A 22,938-nucleotide genomic window follows, 5' to 3' on the forward strand; every position below is an offset into this window, starting at 1 on the left:
GAATTTATAACCTTCTAAAGAAAGCCTGTTTAGTATTATGAAACTAAATTGACTGGGGCAACTGTTACAAATCAAAAGCTATTCTAAACGAAGAAAGACGGTGTAGTCATCATCATCCTGTGGGAGTTCAACTCTTTTCGTATGTAAACACTTTCTTTTGTTCCAGTAAATTTGCATGGCATGGTAAATTTGCACGTGAGCCGTTGCTAACGGCTAGCCGTTCGTAAGCCGTTCAAACGAGATGGGACACCGTTCGAATGGCTCGAGCTACATCAGACGTCTACATTATGTATCAGTTCAGAACATATTGTCATCCCTTCGAACGGCTCGAGCTATCCGTTTAAAAAAATATTGTCATCTGTTCGAAAGGCTCGAGCTATCCCTTCCAAAGCAATCGCCAACTTTTCGAACGGCTCGGTGCAATTCGTTCAAAAACACAAGACGTTATTCGTGCAAAAAAAAAAAACAACAACAACAAAAAAAAAACATTAGCTGTTCGAGCTAGTGCAGTCCGTTCCAAAAAATTATCCAGCCTTCTGCTTAGTTAGTAAGCTGAAGTGTGTGACTAATGTTTTCGAGTGCAACAAACTTTAAGTTAATCCGTTCGTTGGCTTTGTGTCAGAATTGTTAACCAGACATAAAATAAAAAGCTTTCTTCGTGACAGAAAAAAATCTCAATAATCTTGCTTCAGAGAAACAAATCGACCAAACAAATTAGGGAGAAATTATTTTTAGCGGAAGTCGATAGTCAAACTGCTTCCTTTCTCAAATATAAATTACAATTTGGAAAGCTCTGCTACAAAGTCGAACTTTTCTCCAGGTACACTTCCTCTATCAATGAAGAGCATGAAAACTACCTCAAAAGTAGTAAAGCTAAGGTTGTTGAAAACAAGGATTGAAACGTCAGCGCACCAAGTTAATTTTCTTAAATTAAAAACAAGAAAACACGGAAATGTCAGCAAAGTTCATTTCTTATGACGAAAGGTTAAAAATCGTTAAAAATAGCCTTCTTTAGTCAAAAAGCAAGCAACACGCCACAGTTAAGTATTAATTACATTCAGACCGGGCTTTTCTGTTCGTTCCCTGAAACCGAAAAAGTGCAATTATCTATGAAAGCGGATGTTACTGCAACAAAGTTATTTTTTCATTAAACACCCGACAATCTCGACAGTTCTTTCATTAAAAACAGGAAAATTCACATTTTGCAAACACACCGGTCGAAATGTGGTTGCATGGTAAAATCGTATTCCTCGACCAATCAAATTAAAAGCATCGAAAGTTTTATGCCCACTCTCCCGGACTCAATAGGTTTACTTAACAGAGAATCAAGAAAGCCATGGCCAATGACACTGACGTAAGTCATAACTGTCACAGTTTGCGACAAAATTCACACCCACAGCTCTTGACTGACGTAGTCCACTACATAAACTAAACACTCGCCTTAGAAATTGAGAACGATATCTTCTTATCTTCTTCAGTCTTAAGGTAAGAGCTTTTCAAACAAAAAAGCTTATTTATTATCAAACTTAAACTAGGGCAAATGTTACGAATCAAAAGCTGTTCTGAACGAAGAAAGATGATGTAGTTCAGTGTCATCAAGCATACTGGTTTCATATACCGGAGATGATATCCGTTTAGTATTCAAGCGCTCAAGTGCCAAATGATTTTTGAACAGAGATCCGGTATTAAGAGTCAATTTCTCTAATTGGCGAAAAAGAGGCGGCAGCTGTGAAATTTCCAAATACGGCGAGGCTTTTTTCAGAAAATACCACATTCAAAGGTTCTGAAGCGCTTTAAATTTTTCGAAATCGAGGAAAGTTCGAGAATCCCAGTTTTAGTTCCCAGATAGAGCCGAAAATGGCGTAAAATTAGACATTTTCCTTTTGCTCGTACAGATCAAGGCGGTGATATCTATAAATGTGCTTTGGGTAAATCATAGTGCATGTCTTGCTGTTTCTAAAGCATTAATTTGGTTTGAAAAAGCTGCAATTTTTTTTAATAATATTTAAGGCCGATCCAAATGCCATAATCGACGCTCTTCAGCGAAACGGCTAATTTCAAAACCATCAAAAGCCCACTGGTACATTGAACTTGAAGTCGAAACTAACATTTTCTTAAAGCAATCCTCTATATTCTGTCGTGTGAAAATATCTTCCGCAGCCCGGAAAAAGTACCCTTTCGAGAGACATAATCGTAAACTGAACTGGTGGTACATTCGTTCGGTGTGAAACGAACATGGAAATTGCCCAGTGTCTTGCATCAAGAACGAAAACTGACTGCGAATGAAAACCTTTTTCTTTATTGTGAACGCTTCAAAATTGTTTTTTGTTATAGTCCATTGAGATTGACAGCACCAATATAAGCGTTTTGTTAACACTTGTGACCCATCCATGAGTTGAGAGACCGAAAACGTAGTGCAAACGTTAGTAGGTTTATTCCCAAGTTTGCACCAGTTGTATGTATATTATATATCAAACAGGAAAATGTGGAAGTGTCAGTTATTTCATTTAAGACAGGATCACCCGTCAAAGTGCAGTTGCCATGGCAACATCAGCTTCCTTCCCCAAACAAATTGCAAACGTTTAAAGTTGGCGGGGGTGTCAATAGTGTCCCCTCTCACCCATCTCGATGTGAATAAGGGTTTCTCAACGGGAAATTAAGAAAGCCTATTACAAGCGTGCAAGGTTGGTGGGGAGTCAAAAGTCCCCCCCCTCCCCCCTCCCAATTTTAATAGAGTTGCTCAACAGAAAATAAAGAAAGGCTTTGCTCAAGACTTCAGGTGTACTGAGAAGAAAATAGGTAACGTTGTAATGAATAGTTTTTGTTGAGCGCGACAAAGTTAAGCACATATTCAAATAGTTGTTGTTTAATCAAAATTGAACGCCAAATATTACGAAGTGTACGAGTTAAATTATCATGTTTGATCGCCGAACGAAAGATCAAGTAAAAACACAAAGTCGACTGAGGCAGTGTGTCACAAAATTTGATAATTGATGTAGGACATTTCACGTCTTTTCCCTTATTCCAGTTGAACTATCTGTGCACGCCTGCGTCATTTCTGTGATGAACTATGAACTATGCTTTCCCGCGGTATTGTTAGTTATTGTCAAGTGTGTTTTATTAGTTATAAGTTATTCGTAATTTATAGTCAATATTTGCGCGGCGATCACTATTCTAGCGTCGTAGGAACTTGGATAGTCGCTCGCAATATGCTCCGTTATTAAATAACCATTTATCAAGAAATTTCTCGTTATATGGTGTCAGGAGTGGTTTGATCAACAATGGCTTATCTTCAGTCGTTGTCTGCGCCTCATTCTCTCGATATTAATGACTCCAACGTCGCAGAGAAATGGAACGAATGGGGCGAAATGTGGCTACACTACAATGTAACGGTGAGGTCCACGTGGCTACGTTCCTCACGGCAATAGGTCCTGAAGCGAGAAAAGTCAGATATGGTTAGATTTAAAGGAGAAAGCGTGGAGCGACATTAAAAAGGCCATCACGCAAGCACCCGTCTTACGTTACTACAGCTTAAATTATGAGGTCACCCTCCAATGTGATGCTTCTGATACAGCGTTAGGTGGAGCCGCTCTTCTTCAATTACAGCAGCCAGGAAGCTAAGGATCGAGAGCCCTTACCCAAACTGAAAATTGAGAAAGAGCTCCTCGCCATTGTGTCTCCTTGCGAGAAATTTGACAAGTGTATTTTAGGCGTGATGTTGTTCACGTGGAAAGAGACCAAAAGCCCTTGGAGGAGATTTTTAAAAAGAGTTTCTGTGACGCACGCAACTGTTTGACCGCAGTGAATGCTGCTGCGACCTCAGCGTTACAATCTTGAAGTTAGGTACAAGAAAGGCCCTCTCATTTATATCGCTGATACCCTGAGCCCCGCATGTTTCAATGAAACGGCGTCTTCTGAAGAAGTGAAGTCCCTAGAGCTTGTGGATCATATCGAGGCCTTGCCTACCACTCCGTCACGACCGGAGCAGATTAAAAAAAAAAATCCTCTCAAGATGAAGCCTGCAAATCCCTCAAGCGAGTCATCCTGGACGTTTGGCCAGGCCTTCTTCCAGTTCGAACTGGAACAGTTCCATAGAGAACTGTTTGAGTGTCCAAAGGAACTTGATTTTCCGTGGCTCTGGTCTGTTTGCTTCCCACTGCCCTGAGAAAAGGAATTATGTACCTGGCTCATTAATGTTCAAGTCACATTGGCCTTGATAGTTGCCTTCGTCGTCTGCGGGAATGCATGTTCTGGCCTGGGATGAGCTCACAAATGAAAGACTTTGTCAGTCAATGTGATGTTTGCCAGACTCACCACGACTCGCAAGTCAGGGAACCCATAATTCAGCACGTTTCTCCACTTCCTTGGGCCAAGATAGCTGCTGACCTCTACTATTTCTTAGGCCGGGTCCTTCTAGTTGTGAGGGACAACTTTGGTAATTTCAGTCAGGTGGATTCTCTCTCGACGGAAAACTCCAAAGCCCTGATCAGAAGTCCAATGGCCATGTGGCAGATACGGGGTGTCGGATCCGTAGTCACTGATAACGGACCTTGCTTTGCATCGTCAGTATTCGCAACAATGGCCAGTCAGTGGAACTTTCAACATGTCACTTCGAGTCCCCGCTATCCTCAGAGCAATGGAAAGACCGAGAATGCGGTTCGCACCGTTAAACGTCTCTTCACGAAATGCTGAGCTGCTGGTGTCAGTGAGTTTCGAGGACTTCTTGATTGGCGCAATATTCCAAGCGAGGGGATTGACACGGGTCCAGCTCAATGGTCCTTTGGCCGTCGTTGCAAGATAGGATTAAAATAGGGTAAAACATAGTCAGAATTGCGTAAATTGCAATTTAGAAGCACATAAACAGTACAGTGGTCGATAAACCTCTTTCTTTTCATTTGCAATCTGTTTAATTAAGAGAGGTGTGAGGAGTAGTTAGGTGGAGCCACGTATACGTATATAGCTCTACACTGAAATAAAAAACAATCTGAACTAGAAGAGCGTAAAAGAAAGTATCATTATCTTTTAGTCAAAAACGGTATATCAAAACAGGTATTTGTTTGGTGCTTTACATTTTATGATGGTCGTTCATGTAGCTGCTCAGTTCAATCTCGATCTATCAGAAATTCCTGCAGTCACTCCTCCCTCTTTCCCTCCAATGAGAGAATGTGCTGTTTAAAGAATTGTCCTGGAAAAAATCTATTTAGCTCGTGAGACAATTTTGAAGAAGGCTTAAGTTTGGAGTTTGGAATTTCAGAGTTCACAACCATGACCGTAGATGGGATATCTGTGGTTAATTAGCATGGCCGTTAAGAATTTATTTTTTCAGATTTCTCCTTAGTCTTAGTTTCAGATGAGAGGGGAATATATCTAAACCTCGACACAATGCTTGACCAAATGCGAATTCCAATTTCCACACATGGTAAAGATCGTCAGAAACGCACTGCTGTGTAGCGACGTACATGTAAGATTCTCTATCTTGTTTATGATATATTACAAGAAACTAGACGCTCTAAGATCGTTTACTCGGGCTTCGTACCACAGTATCAAATCGTACTTTACGAAAACGCGTATTGGACACAATAAAAGCAAACTAAAGAATCAGGATATTTTAGCACAAGAGTTCCGCTTAGATATTTACTATTCAAGTTGCTTCGTTTAGGATCCTCCTCATCCTATCGCAAGTTGTGAGTTTAAACCATTTTGGTTCAAGAATGAAGCACAGCTGTCTACGCATTGATGGAGAAGTTGTTTGCAAAGAATTTTCGAGGTCTTTTTACAACTTATGGCGATTTCTTTGTACATGCTAGCAGAAATTGTACGAAGTTTGTTTACTGGTCGCGGCGATCCGAGTAAATTGTGTAGCTGAACATCTTTGCCGTGTTGCGATCTTAATTCCTTTTCAAGAGTCATATCTTCTTTGGAGAGCGAATAACCCCTTTCGAGAGAGCCAAAACGAATCATGATAAACGCCTTCGCGAAAACAACAGTCCTGTGACTAGGCTGAAATTGCCTTGCACATAATTTACATAAACTTTCAAGTTGTGTATTTTGCGGATAACTTCCAAGAATTTGCGACCCTTAACACAGTTTATGAAGAAATATTCAAGCTACCCATTTTTATTGAATCAAGGTATGAGTATTTTTTAAAAAGGACTCTCATTTATAAGGGAAGATGCGGCATTCTGTTTTGCTATTTATTTTGGTTTCATGCTCGTCTAGTTCATGTCACGCAACGTGATTTTCTTTTGCAGTCAGACACAGTTTTCTAATTGAATTGGCGATTGCTAATTAAGACTGCTAAGTATATTTGAACTACTAGTGAAATAAATGGCTAAACTATCGTCAATGCAGATTTTCCTTAGGACTTGGCAAGAACATTGGTTCGTCAATAATCCCGCACAATCGAAGGTTTAATTCTCCCGCACAATGTGCCTCCAAATTCACACGTTATTTTTTTTTTCCTTCACCCTACTTGAAAGCCAACTAACTTGGAGGCAAGATATTCAACTCAAGTTACCAAAAGTCTTACCTTTACAACATTGGAGATCGACATATTTTGGGCGGTGCAAGAAACAAGTCACATGTTTTTATTGAGCTACGAGTCCAAAAACGTTTTCGTATTTCGCTCGTTTTATTGCAATATGATTTGTTTTACTGCAATGTTCTAAATAATAACAGCAGTAGCCACATACCGTCATTTGACTGCCTATTTTTGCCAGTGTTTTCGTAGATTGAACTCATACCGCAGTCGGCTCAGTTAATTGTTATCTCACGAGAACGTTTCCAGCGTGAACTTTGCTTACCTGGCTGGCTTTCAAGCAATATAATTCGTGGACCGACCCTTTCTGAAAACGATCGACATCTTTGTATGTGAGATGAACGTAAAAGGCGCGATTCTTGCCAAAACTTTCTTCGCAAAACACCGCATTCTGTCACAATGAGCGAGCAATGTCGCGTTTCTCGTCCTCAGTTTCCATGGTCTACGCATGGAACGCCTGGGACCATGACCCCCGTTTTGGCGACCAAAACTCTAGCATTTTATATTAAGACTCGAGCTTTCCTACGGAAGCCCGAGTAACAAAAAAATACATTGATGAAGCTGTCTACTGAATGTAAAAAACAAGAAAACTAGGAGTGGATGTAAATAAATAATATTTTTAGAAGTCATAAGACCTTCAATACGAAAGGTCTTCTAAGAAACTTATAAAGGAATCCTCTTGTCAGTATTGAACAGATAACCTTCCCTTTATGCTTAGCTGCAGTTTAATAGCACCATTTTGTGAGTGAAAGTTAAATCGGAGAAACTACATTTATAGTATTTGTGTAAGATACATGTTCATACCAGTATCAACGCAATTTAATTGGTGGCTAAAACATGTACAATTTTTGCGAATAATCGAGAAATCATGATTACATTAATTAAGGAAGTCACAGACTGTATACACATGCATATGATAGCACAGGTACAATAGAATTTGTGGTTTACTGCACTTTTGTGAGCGATAGTTCATTTGGCAGAACTACGTAATGTAAATGGCAGTTTGTATTAGCATAAGAAAGATGCCATGCTAATTAAAATCCTTATCAATACTTCATTTGTTTGGCGTCGTATCTCTTAATAAAGTAAAAATGTCAGTGCCATGCAGCAAGCGTTTCAATCCCACACCGTTGTTATGCACTTCTCATGACAGGCTTCCATTCTCAAGTGAGGAAAATTAGGGGCCACTCCTTCACTCTGTTTCCCAGAAAATATATTGCACTTCGGGGAAAAGCCGTATTTTTAACGCTCCATTTCTCAATAAAGAGCAGGAGCTGACAGCATAGAAATTGGGTGTTTGAGTTTGAACCCCACGCGCAGGGTTTATAAATTAAACATCGATAAGCAATCGTCGCCGACATACGATAAAAAAGACTAACATTTCCTATTAATTCTCAGCTCAATAAAACTAAAATCAAATATTAGCACAAAATCAGTTGGTAGTTAATCAGAAATTGTACACGTTTTGACATGGATCTTTGCTCAGTAAATTCAAAATTAAATCCCCACACGTAATTAACATTTAATTTAGGTTGTACGCCAGATAGCACGGAGAGCAGAAAAATTGGGTGTTTGAGTTTAATCCCCATTTGCATGCTTTTTAACTTGGATAAAAATTTCTTAGTTTATATAGACTAAAAAGGATTCTCAGCTGAGTCATTTTTTGGATCATTTTTCCTTGAAATGATTGGCTTTTGAAGGAAAAATAGTCATTTTTTGAAACAGCTTCCTGCCGTTGTCGATCCGCCATCTCGGATTTGATATTTTTTTTTTATGCACCATTAATTCAGCAAAAGTAATCAAAACCGATAAATAAACCTAAGGTAGTCATAAAAAGGAAATAAGGTCAATCTTTTTTTTAATATAAACAAAAAAAATCTGGAAGTGTAAGGTTTTTCATTCTTTCAAAGTATAAAAATCACACCGGTTGAAATGCGACTACCATGCCACAATATCATGCTTCTCGGCCAAATTACAAGCGTTAATTTGGTTTTCCACCCTCTCGAGCTTAATAGGGTTACTCAATAGGAATTCAAGAACTGGCCAATGAAAGCGCACGACATTTTTGTCAAAATCAACCAATCAGCTATCAAGCGTTTGAAATTTGGTGCCCACCTTCCCGGTCTAAATAGGATTATTGATTTACAGTTGTCGACGAAATCTCCAAGACCAAACACACCCACTGCTCTTGACCGAGTCCAGTGCATTTACTAAACACTCGCTGGTTAAGTTATGTAACGTTATACAGTCAGAGGGATATCTTCTTTAGTCTTAAGGTAAGAGCTTTTTCAAACAAGAAAGCATGTTGCTCCGTATACTTATATGATACCAGATTAGCGTCTGAGTGTTCAAGAGCCACATGTGTTTTGAACATTCAAGTAACAGAGATCCGAAAGTTTTGTTACCAGTATTAAAACAAGAGAAATAGTTCGCGAAGAACTAATTAAGTTAGCTAGTACGCTAAAGTATGCATGCACACATTATCTGACTATTTTTTTTTCGAGGCAAGAAATTTAAGCACGTACATAGATTTTTCAAACCACTTTCCTTGGCAAACAGAATTGTAGCCAGACTAAAACAAGAAAAAAAACTTTCTTCGTGAAAAAAATGTTGAAGAATAATCTTGCTTCAGTGAAACAACTCTACCAAATTAATTAGTGAGCAATCTTTTTTAGCGGAAGTCCATATTCAGATTGCTTAGTTTTCCAAAAAATGAACTACACTTCGTGGAATGCGGCTAAAAAGATTTTATTTCTTCAAGTATACTTCTCCACGAAGAGCAAGAGTTGACAGTAGAGAAATTGGGTGTTTGGGTTTGAACCCTATATGCATTCTTTTAAAAATAGATAAAAAGTTCTTAGTTGATGGCAACTGACATCGGATAAAAAACATTCACTATTAATTTTCAGCTCAATAAATTTAAATTTGATTCCCGCACATAATTAGTTCGCATTTAATCAAAATTGCACACCAGATATCACGAAGCATGAAAGTTGATTTACCGTGTTTGATCGCCGAAAGAAAGACTAAGTAAAAACTTATCAAAAGGGAAGTCGACTGAGTTGAATCATCTGTGCACGTCTGCTTCATTCCGTCTTTTGACAACACTTTTAAAAGAATGGAAAAATTTATAGTCAAAAGGTAAGCAAAACACTAAAGCGAGAGAGTAATCATATTCAGACCGGGTTTTCTGGTGTCCCTTCAGGAAAATTAGAAGCAGCTTGCTAATTTGCGAAACAAGGAAAACTAATCTTCTCTTCTACAAAACGTTTCAAAATGCAAAATAAGATTCCCATTTTTGATAAAGAATTCAGCTCATGTGAGAATTCTTCTTTGATTAAAGTAGATACCGATATTTCATAGTTAAATAATTTCAAGAACTCCTCTTGCAGTCCTTGAATGTTTATAATTTTTATCACGTTCTATTTGAATTATACAGGATCACGGAGATGCCATTTTCTGTAAACATGACGAACAACACTACCACAGCGGGAGCAAATGGTAAATCTGTTACTTATTATTTCCAAGCTCGAAAGTTTAGGATTTTGATCATCAAAATCCAATTGAAACAAAATTACAGCTTATATGACAAATGTGTTTTTATTTGCTTGATGGAATCTACATGGGATCATGATATGGAAATAACAAAAAATGGATATCGTTGTTTTTTTTCGTTGTTTTTTCTCGTTTATCGTTGTAACATAACATAATATAACACAACACAACACAGCACAACACAGCACAACACAACACAACACAACACAACACAACACAACACAACACAACACAACACAACACAACACAACACAACACAACACAACACAACACCACACAACACAACACAACATAACAATAACACAGCACAGCACAGCACAGCACAGCACAGCACAGCACAGCACAGCACAGCACAGCACAGCACAGCACAGCACAGCCAGCGCAACGCAACACAACACAACACAACACAAAACAACACAACATAACATAATATAACTTTTATTTCCCCTCGGCAATGTTTATAGCACATGCAAAGGCTGCTGGCTGAGCAAACAACTCAAACAAATGATTCACATTGAACATAACATTGCTAAGAATCCCAACTGGACGGAGGCAAACCAGTTGGCTATTTACAAGCTTGGCTGAGGATTTGAACTCGGGACTACCGTGAAAAACATCCAAGTAGTGGTCAGACGGTATTCGGGACCGCTGGATTGCGAGTCCGACGCGCTGACCACTCAGCCAAGCAAGTTCCCCGTTGCTAATTAAAGAAAGTAACGTTCCAGACATTGAATGATAATAAACTGGTTAAACAAGCAAATGTTATGTTCTCCTTTCTTCTCTGAACGGGACATCGAAATAAGTAAGAGAATGGTGTTAAAGTTCTTCTGCATCTGTTGTTGTCTTGAAGTGTTTTACCACATTTTGATGTTTATGCTAAGGAAAGAACCCTTTATAAAGATAAAGCAATATAGTTCTTGATTTCTTTCCTAGTAACAAACATCACCTTTCCACAGCCGGCACCGTTCAATATTCCTGCAAACATCAAGATTGGCATAACGACAGCATATGCAGCGATTTTCATTATTGCTATATTGGGCAACACCCTTGGCTTGTTCGTGGTGTTGAAGAAGTCCTCTCAATCTACCAGAGTCACAAAGCTCTTCATTGCCAACATGGCCTTTGCAGATCTGCTTTTAACTTTCACAGTGATGCCGTACCAAGTGAGCTTCTACTACCGTGGAGTCGCCTGGGTTGGAGGAATGCTGGGCAACATAACATGCAAAGCTCAGTGGTACCTCATCTCAGTTTCAATAGCGGCGACTGTCCTAACAATGGTGCTCATTTCATTCGATAGATTTTACGCAGTATTCTATCCTTTAAGAGAAAAGATCTTCCGAAAGCCGAAAATCTTTTCAGGCACCATTTGGATCCTGTCTTTTGTGTTAATGCTGCCATATCCTATGTTGTCTCAAGTTCAGTTTAATTCATCTCAAAACGTTTACCAATGTGTACAAGTTTGGCCCTGGGAAGATCCAAACGATCCAGCTTTTAAGGAAACTTATCGTGTCCTCAAGATCTTTCACAGCATTGTTTTTGTCGCGCTTTACGGGCTTCCTCTTTCTATATTCATCGTCATTTATTTCTTAATTTGCCGTAAATTGTGGCGTCGTACAATTCCCGGAAATGCAACAGATAGTAATCGTGCTGCAGCTGAAAAGTCGAAACGCAAAGTTGTAAGACTGCTGGTCGTCATTGTCGTCGTATTTGCGTTGTGTTGGTTCCCAACGTATGTCAATCACTACTTTTGGTTCGTACGACCTGATCTATATGCAAACGGTATGTTACCTCTTGAAGTGGAATTCTTCTTCATTTGGCCCGGGCATGCCAATAGCGCAATAAACCCTTGCATTTATATCCTGATGAGTGACAAATATCGCAGAGAGCTGGCTTCAACGCTTGACGCCTGGTGCCCATGTCTACGTCGTTTCAACTGCCCGCCAAATTGCCTAAACACATGACCTAACCTGACTTGTCCAAGAAGAACAAATCAAGTGGCTTCAGGAGTTCTCAATTTAGAGTCGTTTATCAAGCAACAGGATTTAAGTTTATAAAGAGTATAATATGCCATAAGACGGAAAGTGAAGGAGGGTTTACTATCGAGTATGCAGGGCAAAAGTTTTATTCACAGGGAAGAAGCCTTCTAAAATTTTACAATAGCGTATTATAATAGCTTTAGCAGCTGAGGGAGACAAATTATCGACAAGAAAAATGGAACATTTTGTAACACTGATTTGTTTTGGTAGCTTAGAGGTAGTACCAATACAACCTCTATAAAACATGAAGTTGATCCCTTAGATTTATTTTTCGACCTTGTATGCGTCCTATGGGTCAACAACTCTTATTATGAGCAACAGCATTGTCGAAACTTTTTTTTTACTGTGATGGTGAGTCAAAAATGGAGCGCGGTGGCCTAATGATTAGTGCGTATGACTCCAATGTAAAGCTCAGGGTTCGAGTTCCGCCTCGCCATTGCAAATGCGTTTTAATCTAGGGCAGGAGGCTTTAACCTTGTCTGTTTACAGTAGTTTTATCTGTAGCGAGCCTGGGTTTCCTCATGTCTACGAACTTGAATGCGCATACTGAATATTTAGTACAGTGTTTCATTGACATACCTCTTTCGATCTTTAATTTGCAAAGTAGAAGTGTAGTAAGGTGGCGCCACTGTTAAGTACATAATCCCACAATGAACTAAGCAGTAATCTGAACAAGAAGAACATAAAAGAAAAATTTTCAAATGAATATATATCAGTATATCGTTTAGACAAAAACAGGTTATCAGGGTAGTATTTCTTTGGTGCTTTACATTCTATGATGGTCCTCCCTGCACCTACACAGTTCCTGGAGGTACTTCCTCCTTCTTTACCTCCAAGGACTTGCTGTTTGAAGAAATGTACCAGGAAAATAATGATTAGCCCTGCAGTTTTAGCCAGTGTGTTCTCATCTGAGCAGTTACCGAGTGGTAGAAACTGATTAACGTGAACCATAGAATAGCTTATTAAAAGTATTTAGCTTAGAAGACAATTCTCAAGTAGGCTTTAACGCAAAATGCATTCAGATTTCATCAAGTTTAAACAATGAAAGTCACAACGGTGACTGTAGTTTGGGTATCGGAGCCTAATTAGGATAGACGTTTAGGATTTCATTTCTCAGTTAGTCATAATTTCAGTTGAGAGAGGAATGTATCTACAACTCGACACAATGTTTGATCAAACGCAAATTCAAATTTCCAAACATACATTTCCATGCTCTGCTGTGTGGCGACGTACATGTACTGTCAATTCTTGCTTTTTAAAAAGCGTTTCCATTATCGCACCATATCGTTTCATTTCTTTAGTTGAGTGTTCTCCTCGGGTTTACCTCTCGAACATTTGGGTGAAGTATGTGCAACGCCTTCTTGAAATTCTTACTGTATTTCAGACTAAACTATGTGATATCTATAACCCTATATATATCAGACAAGACCCGGCAGAGAAATTGCTTCGGTTTGTTTCAAATTCCCGATGTTAATTGTTATAATTATGTATAAAAACACTGATAAAAATAGATTGTTTTAAAATGATTTTTTAATTGCTGTCCAAAGTGTACATAACATACCCTATTTCAGACCAGAACGGTTATTTATTATATAAACACCAGTGAAATACCAGGATTTTTCCTTTTACTAAAAAATCATATCTTCATCGCGCGTAGTGAAGATACTATTTTTATCTTTCACACTGTGAAGATATGATTCCTTTATCATAACATTTTTCTTTTGTCCCTTTAACTACACTTAAATTTGTTGATGTATGATCGAAACATCTTCGGATCTTCTTCGGTCGTCTTCGGCAATCTTCAGCAATCTTCGGAAAATTTTCGAAAGCGTTAGTCTGGCCCTCGGAACGATTTGGAAAGTCTTCGGAAATCTTTGGAAAGTGGTCGGAAATCTTCGGAAAATCGTCAAAAACGTCGTCATTAGTGTGAATATAATATCCACACGCGGAAATGTAATATCCTCTATATAACCATACCTTTTAGCGCCGCCCTTGAATATATAGCTTATATCATGAGGGGTCACCCAGTAAGAAGCGTAATTATCAACATTCAATTAGTTCTTAGATAAACGGCCTGTAAATGAATCTGTCGTCCAGTATCTGTCGGAGGGATGCACGCCACTAGCTTAGAGTTGGAGTCGTCCCTTTCTTTTCCTAGCATGCTGGGCGAATACACGACTCATGCGAAGCAAAAGAACGATCAAGCGGCGAGAAGCGCGGACGCGGAAAGAAGGAAAGCTTTCTTTTGCTGTCTCGCCTCATTCCCGTCTCGTTTCTTTCCCTGGTTTGCAAACTTCGGGTTTTCCAATCACGCGGAGGATTTCAGGAACAAAATAACCGACTGTTCGTAGTACTCCACTGTCTTTATTTACAGCAGGTCATGACTATACCCCAAGCCTTAAAAACTCATACATGTTGAGTTTATCGCGAATGTATGGAAGGAGGGTTCCAGGAAGGTAGTAGTTTTAAAAATGGAACCTCAGCTGATTTCGCGCCAATATAAGAGTCCCAAGAGATCCAGAAACGCCGTTCCGAAGACAATTGCGAAATGCCCGTTTTAAGCAGACTGGAAAGAAAAATATTGCTGAAGGAAATACAGCATAGACTAAACAGATAGTATACGAAAAGCAGCAGCGCTCTCTTTAAAAATCCATGAAATAATTTAAGGGAAAATTTATTTGTTCTCCCAACCTCCCTCTCCGCCGCCTCAATGTCGCAGTGCGGCGTCATGTTATATAAAAGCACGATTTGCAGGAGTTTTTTATAGGGGACAAACGTGAAAAGGATTAATTTTATGCGTACTCGAATTCCCTCCTCGCTAGCTTTATGTACAATAATTCCCACGTTTAAAAAATAAACCAATCAAAATAAAAACTCGGTTTCGGGTAGTGACGACACAGACGGTATTACTGGTTCTTGGAAGTGAGACTTAAAAGGAGACGCCTGAAATTCAGGCTACACAAGGATTCGCAGTGAGAACAACGAAAGAAAAGAGGTCTCCACTCGTTCTCCACGTATTTGGATGCTTTCGCTTGTGTATCTCTCTGCTGTCCTCACTAATCTAATTCTTTGTTTCTCTCTATTATACGTGTAATGCAGTATACTCAGACCGCTAAAACAAACCGAGCTATTCAAATAAAACGTGAACATGATTAGGAGGGCTTTTTGCCACTCATGAAAACCATCCGGAAATTTCAAAGTTTGATGAAACTCAGTTGCCAAGGAGAAGAGAATTTTAGTCAAGGCTCAATGAATGTGATATCTCTAATGAAGATTATGAGCGTGCAAAGAGGGTATGGAAGAAGTTTGGGATGAAGACTACGCCGGGGTGATTATCACGATCTGTATCTGAAATCTGATGTCCTCCTTCTCCCTGACGTCATTGAAGAATTCAGAAACGTCTGTCTTGAAAATTATAAATTAGATTTCGCTTGGTATTTCACCGCCCCCAGTTTAGCCTAGGACGCGGCTTTGAAAGAGTCGGGAGTGGAACTTGATTTGTTGAACGACGTTGACATGCTTTTGTTGGTGGAAAAGGAATAAGAGGAGGAATCTCAATGATTTCAAACCGATATGCAAGGGCTAATAATAAATACATGGGTGAAGATTTTGATAAAACCAAGCCCACAAAATACATTAAATATCTCGAGGCTAATAATCTCTGTGGTTGGGCAATGTGTCAGCCTCTCCCTGTTGAAATTTTTGAGTGGATGGGGCAGGATGACTCCTCCAAATTTGATAACTGGCGCGATTTTCCGTGCGTTCTCGAGGTTGATCTCGAGTATCCCGAGGAACTTCACAATTTGCATAATGATTATCCGCTAACCCCGGAGAGTTTCAGAGTTAAAGAAGTTGAAAAGCTGATTCCAAATCTATATAATAAAGACAAGTGTGTAATTCGTCGTCGAAACTTGAAGCAATATCTGGATCTCGGATTAAAGTTGACCAATATTCATCGAGGAATCAAATTTGATGAAAAGCCATGGTTGAAAAGTTACATTGAAAAGAACACTGAACTCAGGAAGAAAGCGAGGAATTCTTTTGAAAAGGATTTCTTCAAGTTGATAAACAACTCCGTCTTCGGGAAGAAGATGGAGAATATCAGAAAAAGAGTTGATGTAAAGTTGGTCAACAACCGAGAATCTGCGAGAAAACTCACGGTGAAACCAAACTTTAAACATTTCACGATATTCGATGAAAATCTCATCGCGATTCATATGAAACGAATAAAACTAACGTTTGATAAACCGATTTACAATTCTCGACATCAGCAAGACTCTGATGTATGACTTTCATTAGGATTTCATCAAGAAAAAATATGGAGAGAATGCAAAACTGTTATTCACGGATATTGACAGTCTGATGTCTGAGATTGAGACTGAAGACTTTTACGAAGATATTAAATCTGACGTCAGAGAACAGTTTGACACCAGCGATTTTCCTGGAGATCATCCTTCAGGGATTCAAGGATATAATTAGAAAGTGATAGGAATGATGAAAGATGAAGCGGGAGGGAGGATCATTGAGGAGTTCGTCGGATTGAGAGCTAAATTATGTAGTTTCAAGATTCATAAAGCAGAAGAGAAAAAAAGTGTAAAGGAATAAAGAAATCAGTGGTGAAAAATAATATTTCACATCAGGACTATAAAAATTGTTTATTCAGCAGAAAAGAGCAAATGAGGGAGGTGAATGTAATTAGATCACATCGGCATGAGTTATTCACCGAGACAATCAACAAGGTAGCCCTGAGCGCTGACGATGATGAGAGATTTATAATGGAAGATGGAATTCACACCCTCGCGCATGGCCACAAAAGTTTCGCTTCGCTCGTATCGCTTGCGCCTATAAAATAAAATATGAATTAAAATGAATTTCGATAATATTCCATTCAACGCATTCATAGACGGTCCCACGAACTCAGGAAAGACCAAATACTTACTTCTGAGCGATGAATTCAACGGAAGGCTTGATTACGCGATCCTTCTCTGCCCCACTTACGCATTAAACGAGACTTACTAAGCTTTCGCCGAGGAAGATAGAGATTTCTTCGTCTTGACTCCTCATCGAGATCAAATCAATGATTGGTTGAAGATTACCAGTTTCGTGTTTGAGGGAACTAATTCCCTGATAATTCTCGATGATTGTGCCGCCTCCAGGGATGCGAAACGGAGATCAGGTGAACTGGTGAATTCGGCATTCAGCGCGAGACACAGCGGAATCAGTGTCTGGGTAATAACTCAGCAGCTGACAAGCATTGCCAAGTCTTTCCGCGAGAAAATCGTCGCGTTAGGATTATTCTATACTCCCTCCCAGAAAGACATGAAAGAGATATTTGATAATTACGGAGGAGGATTAACGAATTTTGAAAAGCTGAAATTGATTAACGAGTTGAAGAAAAAGAAATATTCACATCTGGTTTCCTCTCTCAGCCATCCTTTTGATATTAATCTTGAGTATTAAAATGGAAATCACTTAGCAAGAAGCCTTGAAAGATGTAATGAAAATTCTTGAAGATGAACCTGAGTCGGGGGCGTTAGCCTCTCGTAGAGAACGGCTCGCGGTCCTGGTAGCCAGTGGGAAGGCGAAAGAGATGACTGGAACTGATCTGGCACAAGATCAAGTCAAGAGATTAAGTGAGAAAGATGTTGAGGAGAATGTCAAAAGAATAAGACTTCATTGTTTTCAAAGACTTGTGACGCGATGGTTGATACCTTTCTTCAGCTTAGTTGTGGATTGATATTCCATTTTCACCCCCTTGATCGGAGTAAACTCTTGAAAGACTTGAACGATAATTTCATGGTGAGAGAAGAACTCTCCATGATCGCCGGAATATTGAGCCTGAACTATGGAAAGTACATGGCAGTGGCGAGTGCAGTCTTACTGCGAGGAATGTAAAACTTGATAAGAACTTGCCTGAAGAACTCGATAAGAACTTAGAAAACACTTCTGAAGAACTTTAGTAAGTTCTTGAGAATATCTATAAAATGGATAGCGAAGCAAATGAAGAAACTACTATTGAAGAACCCGTAGAAACCACTGAAGAGCCTGTAAAAACCATTGAAGAGCCCGCTAAAAAAGTGCCCTCGACTGTGAAAAAAACAAAACCCGAAAAAGATTCGGAGAGAGTCGGCAGAAAAAAGACTCGCAGAATTCAACAGAAAAGCAAGAGATGCAAAGCTACAATCTACGCCTCAGAAAGGAACTGATTTAGACTGGAATGTTAAATCTAAAAATGAAAATGAAAATTCTTCATTATCATTTTCACTCACTCAAGTTGTTTCAGCGGTGAATATTGTTGTTTCTCTCTAGGGATTATATTATAAGAGGGAAGAGTTAATGTCTCTCGTTAAACCTAAAAGGATTGAGCGAGAGCGAGCGTTGCGTTGCAACCTGAAGTTCCGGAGTGAAGTGAAGATCGAACATCCTCAAAAATAAAACCCATGGATTAGCCGCTACGATCACTGGAATAGCGGCTGGATATGGATGGGTCGCAAAGAAAGTAATTAAAGAGCCGATGACTTCTGATCCTTCGGTGAATATAATGAACTATGTGAAATTCACTGTCACGGTGGTAGTAGCGGCTTCTATCGCTACAAAACATTATCTCGAAGATCAAAAGATTTTGCAGAGTTAAATAAAACGTTGAGTGTAATTACTGTTTCCGCCTTGGGATTCGCCACTTTCTGCTCATTAGTTCAAGCGGTAATGATTATATTAAGAAAAGAAATTCAGGAAGAAATTGAAAATCAAAAATGTGAAGAGTAATTAGTTGTAACAAAATGGCGAAAAAGCGATAATGATTGGAGGAGCGATTATCAATGCCACGGCATTCGTCGGAGGAAATTATCTGGCAAAATATTTGAGTGGTGATTCACCTGGAGAAGAAAAGAAAAGACACGATTTTGCCGTGGAAAAATATGAAAAAGAATATCAAAAGTTTCAAGAAAACAGAACGAGGCTTCCCGATTGGATGGCCATTATTGATAGAATCAAAGATGAAGCGAAAATAAACTTTGAAAACACTGATTACGCTTTGAAACTTTGTAACAAGACTCATCAAGATCAAATGGATTTGAACGAAGTGCGAGAACCTCAGTTTTCAGGCGAGACATGCATACATACATACATTTTATTTTTGTTTTCAAAAAATTACAATTTTATCATGCTCGCGGGTAGCTGAGCTAATCTAGGCGGGTCATGTTTACACGAATTATGGCGTTTACAAACCTTCCGTTCGACAAAAACAGGGAGAGATGATTTACGTTGGAACTTCGACCCTGGCAATCGGATTGGCGGCGAGCCATTTCTTGTGAATTATCCAAGATTTATTACAGCCCCAAAGGTTTTTGGAAAGGATTGAATCCAGTGAAGAAGTTGGTTCAGACGGCTGGAGTCTCTGAAGATGTCGCAAAACTCTGGCTGATGAAGCAGGCCATCTGGCAGATTTATTTGCTAGCCCCGAAGAATATATATCCCGAGACCGAAGTTTGACGTTACATCCCCAAATTCAGTTCGTCAAGCCGATCTTCTTTTCCTCCCCCATGATAAACTCCCGAGAGGCAGAAACGTTTACAAGGACGCATTGACGGTCGTTGATGTCGCGAGCAGATTCAAGGCCGCTGAACCACTCACTTCAAAGGAGTCTTCGGAAGTTTCAAAGGCTTTTCAGAAAATTTATAGAGGACCATTAAAGTGGCCCTCTGATCTTCAGGTTGATCCCGGGCGTGAATTCATGGGTGAAGTTAAGAAAGAAATGGTGAAGCACGATGTAAGAATAGGAACCGGAATTGTAGACGTTCACCGCGATCAAGGAATCGTTGAACCTTTTATTCGAACGTTGAGCGAGCGTCTTTTCAGTTATCAATACAGTAAGGAGAGGAATATTAAATCCTCTGAGAGAAATGGAGAATGGGTGAACTGGCTTCCAGAAGTAGTGAAAGCTCTGAACAATGAGGTGACTCGTTTGACTAGAAAGAGACCCGTTGATGCCAACAGAGAGAAGGCGGTCGATGCAAAGAGTTCAACGAGTTATTGATGTTATCTGAGACCCGTTGGTTTGAAAGGAAAGCGATTGGATTATTTAGTGAATGTGAGATATCTCTATAGTGATGGTGAGCTTGAAGGAGAAAAGAATAGAGCCACGGTGCCTAATTGGCCATTGAAAGTTTACAAGATTGATAGGTTCATAGTGAATAAGGGAGAAAAGGTTCTGTATTATCTGAAGGATGGTCCGGGAAGGGCATTCGTCCGGAAAGAGTTGACGATAGTCTCGAGGGATACAGAGTTGCCTCCAGTCTCCTAATTTTTTCTCGCTAAAGGACAAAGCAGTATTTAGAAAATGAGAGGTCTGGGCAAGCCCGAGTCCCCAAGATCAATTTTTGGACCACTTTTTGACCTGCCAACGATATAATTATTTTTTGATTTTTCGGAAGTGGCTGAAAACGTTTTATTAATTCCAAATTAATCTGAAATATATTTTTGCAGTTTCAACTCAGTTATTTTCACTTAGAAACTGCATAAATCTATTTCAAATTTTATTCAGAGTTTATAAAATTAATTTAAAAATACTTTAATATAATTTAAAACAGATTAGTGCAGATTCTAAGTGAAAATAACTGCGTTAAAATATTTCAGAGTTCATAAAACTACTGTTAAAAATATTTTAGCGTTTTAAGTAGTTATGTAAACTTTGAAATATTTTTTCGTTAATAATCTGCATAAATATATTTCAAATTAATTATATTTTTCACAAAGTTGTTTTATCACTTTTGAAAACAAAAAAATAATTCAAAGTTCCTGCAGCCCAAAAAGTGGGCCAAAAATTGACCTTGGGGACTCGGGCTGGCCCAGACCTCTCATTTTCTAACTACTACCTTTAATGGGCAGACCGGGCATTTCTTTTTGTCTTCTGGCCCCAAAAAGGTAAAGTCATGTATAAAGTTACTGCAACAAATGTATGTTTTATTTCAGACATGAAAATGTGGAACTGTCAGTTCTTTCATTAAAACAAGCAAATACGTATCAGTTAAAACGCGGTTGTCATGGCAACATAGTTTACTAGACCAATCAGCTTTCACGTGTTCAAGTTTCAATAGGATTACTAAATAGGATTAGGATTACACTGAGGATTTTTGCTTTAACGGCAAACGCACCGACAGCTGTTGACTGAGCCCATTTAGAGCTACTAAACCGGTTAGCTTTTGAAGTTATAACATTATACTACCAGAAATTCTAGCAAGCAAATGCTATTCTAAACGAAGAAAAGTGGTGTAGTCATCATCAAGCATATTATTATTTTTCCGAAAGCGAGAATCGTGTCAGCAGTTCTTTGGGTTTTACCCTTCATTTCAATGATCCCAACTCTTCTCTTTTTAAAAGTTAAAGTTATTCCTAGTGGAAACGCGTATGTACGCGTGTGTCGGGGAGACGCTTGACTCAGCAGTCACGTAAGATCTTTCACATCTGCCTCTTCTGTATACTGTATGCGTTCCCTTTGATGGTAATGGCAGTCCTTTACGTCTTAATTTGCCGCAAGTTATGGCCTCGTAGGATCCCAGAAAACGTGTCAGGAAAAAGTCGAGCCGTTGTCGAAATGTCTAAACGCAAAGTTGTGCGACTGTTGATTGTCATAATCATTGAATTTGCGCTTTGCTGGTTCCCATCATATGTCAATCACTATTTTTTGTTCATTCAACCTGAACATGGGCATAAATTACTAGCGGAAGTTCAGTACGTGTTGTTTTGGTTAGCGCATGCAAACAGCGCCATAAATCCGTGTCTTTATATCCTGGTTTGCTTTACGCCGGCTCACAAATTTGCCGCGGTTTCAAGGAGCACGAGCTGATCACGTGCGAGTGGAAAGTTCATGTTGTAGTTTCACCAAGGAGTTAGTGAGTTTTACTCGCCCCAGTTTTGACCCACAGTAAGTGACACGTTTTCCTCCAATCGGAAAACGTATTCGAGTTGGGAGGTATAACAATTCATATTAATTCAAGCTGAGTAATTTTGTTGCTATAGCAACGTCCAATTTATTGTGTTTTTGAAGAACAAACTAAACATTGTGTGAAACAACTTCTAACCTTCTAAAGTCAGTGAGGGATACCTTCTTAAGTCTTCAGGTAAGAACTTTTTAAACAAGAAAGCCTGTTTATTATTATGAAACTAAATTAACTAGGGCAACCGTTAGAAATCAAAAGCTATTCTAAACGAAGAAAGAAGGTGTAGTAATCATCAAGCATATTGTTCCATCTTGATATATTGAGATGATATCAATTTAGTATCCAAGCGTTCAAAAGCCACATGTGCTTTCAACAGAAGAGTAATGGAGATCCGAAAGTGTTGCGCAGTACCAGGATAAAAAGCAAGAGAAATAGTTCAAGACTGCACATGCACCAAGAGGCCAAAAAATTGTGACCTCTCAAGCGAACACGATGCTAACGGCTAGCCGTTCGTTCGCCGTTCAAACGAGATGGGCCACCGTTCGAACGGCTCGAGCTACATCAGACATCGCGTATCAGTTCAGAAAGTATTGTCATCCCTTCGAACGGCTCGAGCTATCCGTTCAAAAAAATATTGTCATCCGTTCGAAAGGCTCGAGCTATCCCTTCCAAAACAATCGTCAACCGGCTTTTCGAACGGCTCGTTGCAATTCGTTCAAAAACACAAGACGTTATTCGTGCGAAAAAAAAAAAAACATTAGCTGTTCGAGCTAGTGCAATCCGTTCCAAAAAATTATCCTGCCTTCTGCTTAGCTACTAAGCTGAAGTGTGTGACTAATGTTTTCGAGTGCAGCAAACTTTAAGTTAATCC

General features: G+C 39.2%; 2 protein-coding genes and 1 pseudogene across 3 annotated transcripts; all 3 read left to right on the plus strand.

Moving 5' to 3' along the window:
• Positions 1-8,333: 8,333 nt before the first annotated feature.
• On the plus strand, positions 8,334-16,156 carry LOC145478336 (tachykinin-like peptides receptor 86C). 2 transcript variants are annotated; one of them, XM_081456322.1, is made up of 3 exons: positions 8,334-8,814; positions 9,978-10,039; positions 11,027-16,156. In XM_081456322.1, the coding sequence occupies exons 2-3, from the start codon at positions 9,988-9,990 to the stop codon at positions 12,052-12,054; spliced, it is 1,080 nt and encodes a 359-aa protein (XP_081312448.1). In that variant the 5' UTR covers positions 8,334-8,814; positions 9,978-9,987; the 3' UTR covers positions 12,055-16,156. The 2 variants fall into 2 exon arrangements, with proteins under 2 accessions (XP_081312448.1, XP_081312449.1); XM_081456323.1 differs by lacking the exon at positions 8,334-8,814 and having other exon boundaries at positions 9,947-10,039.
• LOC145480102 (uncharacterized) lies at positions 15,726-20,595 on the plus strand (annotated as a pseudogene).
• On the plus strand, positions 18,926-22,828 carry LOC145480103 (uncharacterized). Its single transcript, XM_081458569.1, is given in 4 exon segments — positions 18,926-19,210; positions 19,841-20,083; positions 21,390-21,573; positions 21,576-22,828. Coding segments are annotated over 4 exon segments (1,110 nt in total). The 3' UTR covers positions 21,974-22,828.
• Positions 22,829-22,938: the final 110 nt, after the last annotated feature.

Source organism: Orbicella franksi, chromosome 2 (assembly GCF_964199315.1).
Source record: "Orbicella franksi chromosome 2, jaOrbFran1.1, whole genome shotgun sequence".
NCBI classification, from domain to species: Eukaryota; Metazoa; Cnidaria; class Anthozoa; order Scleractinia; family Merulinidae; genus Orbicella; species Orbicella franksi.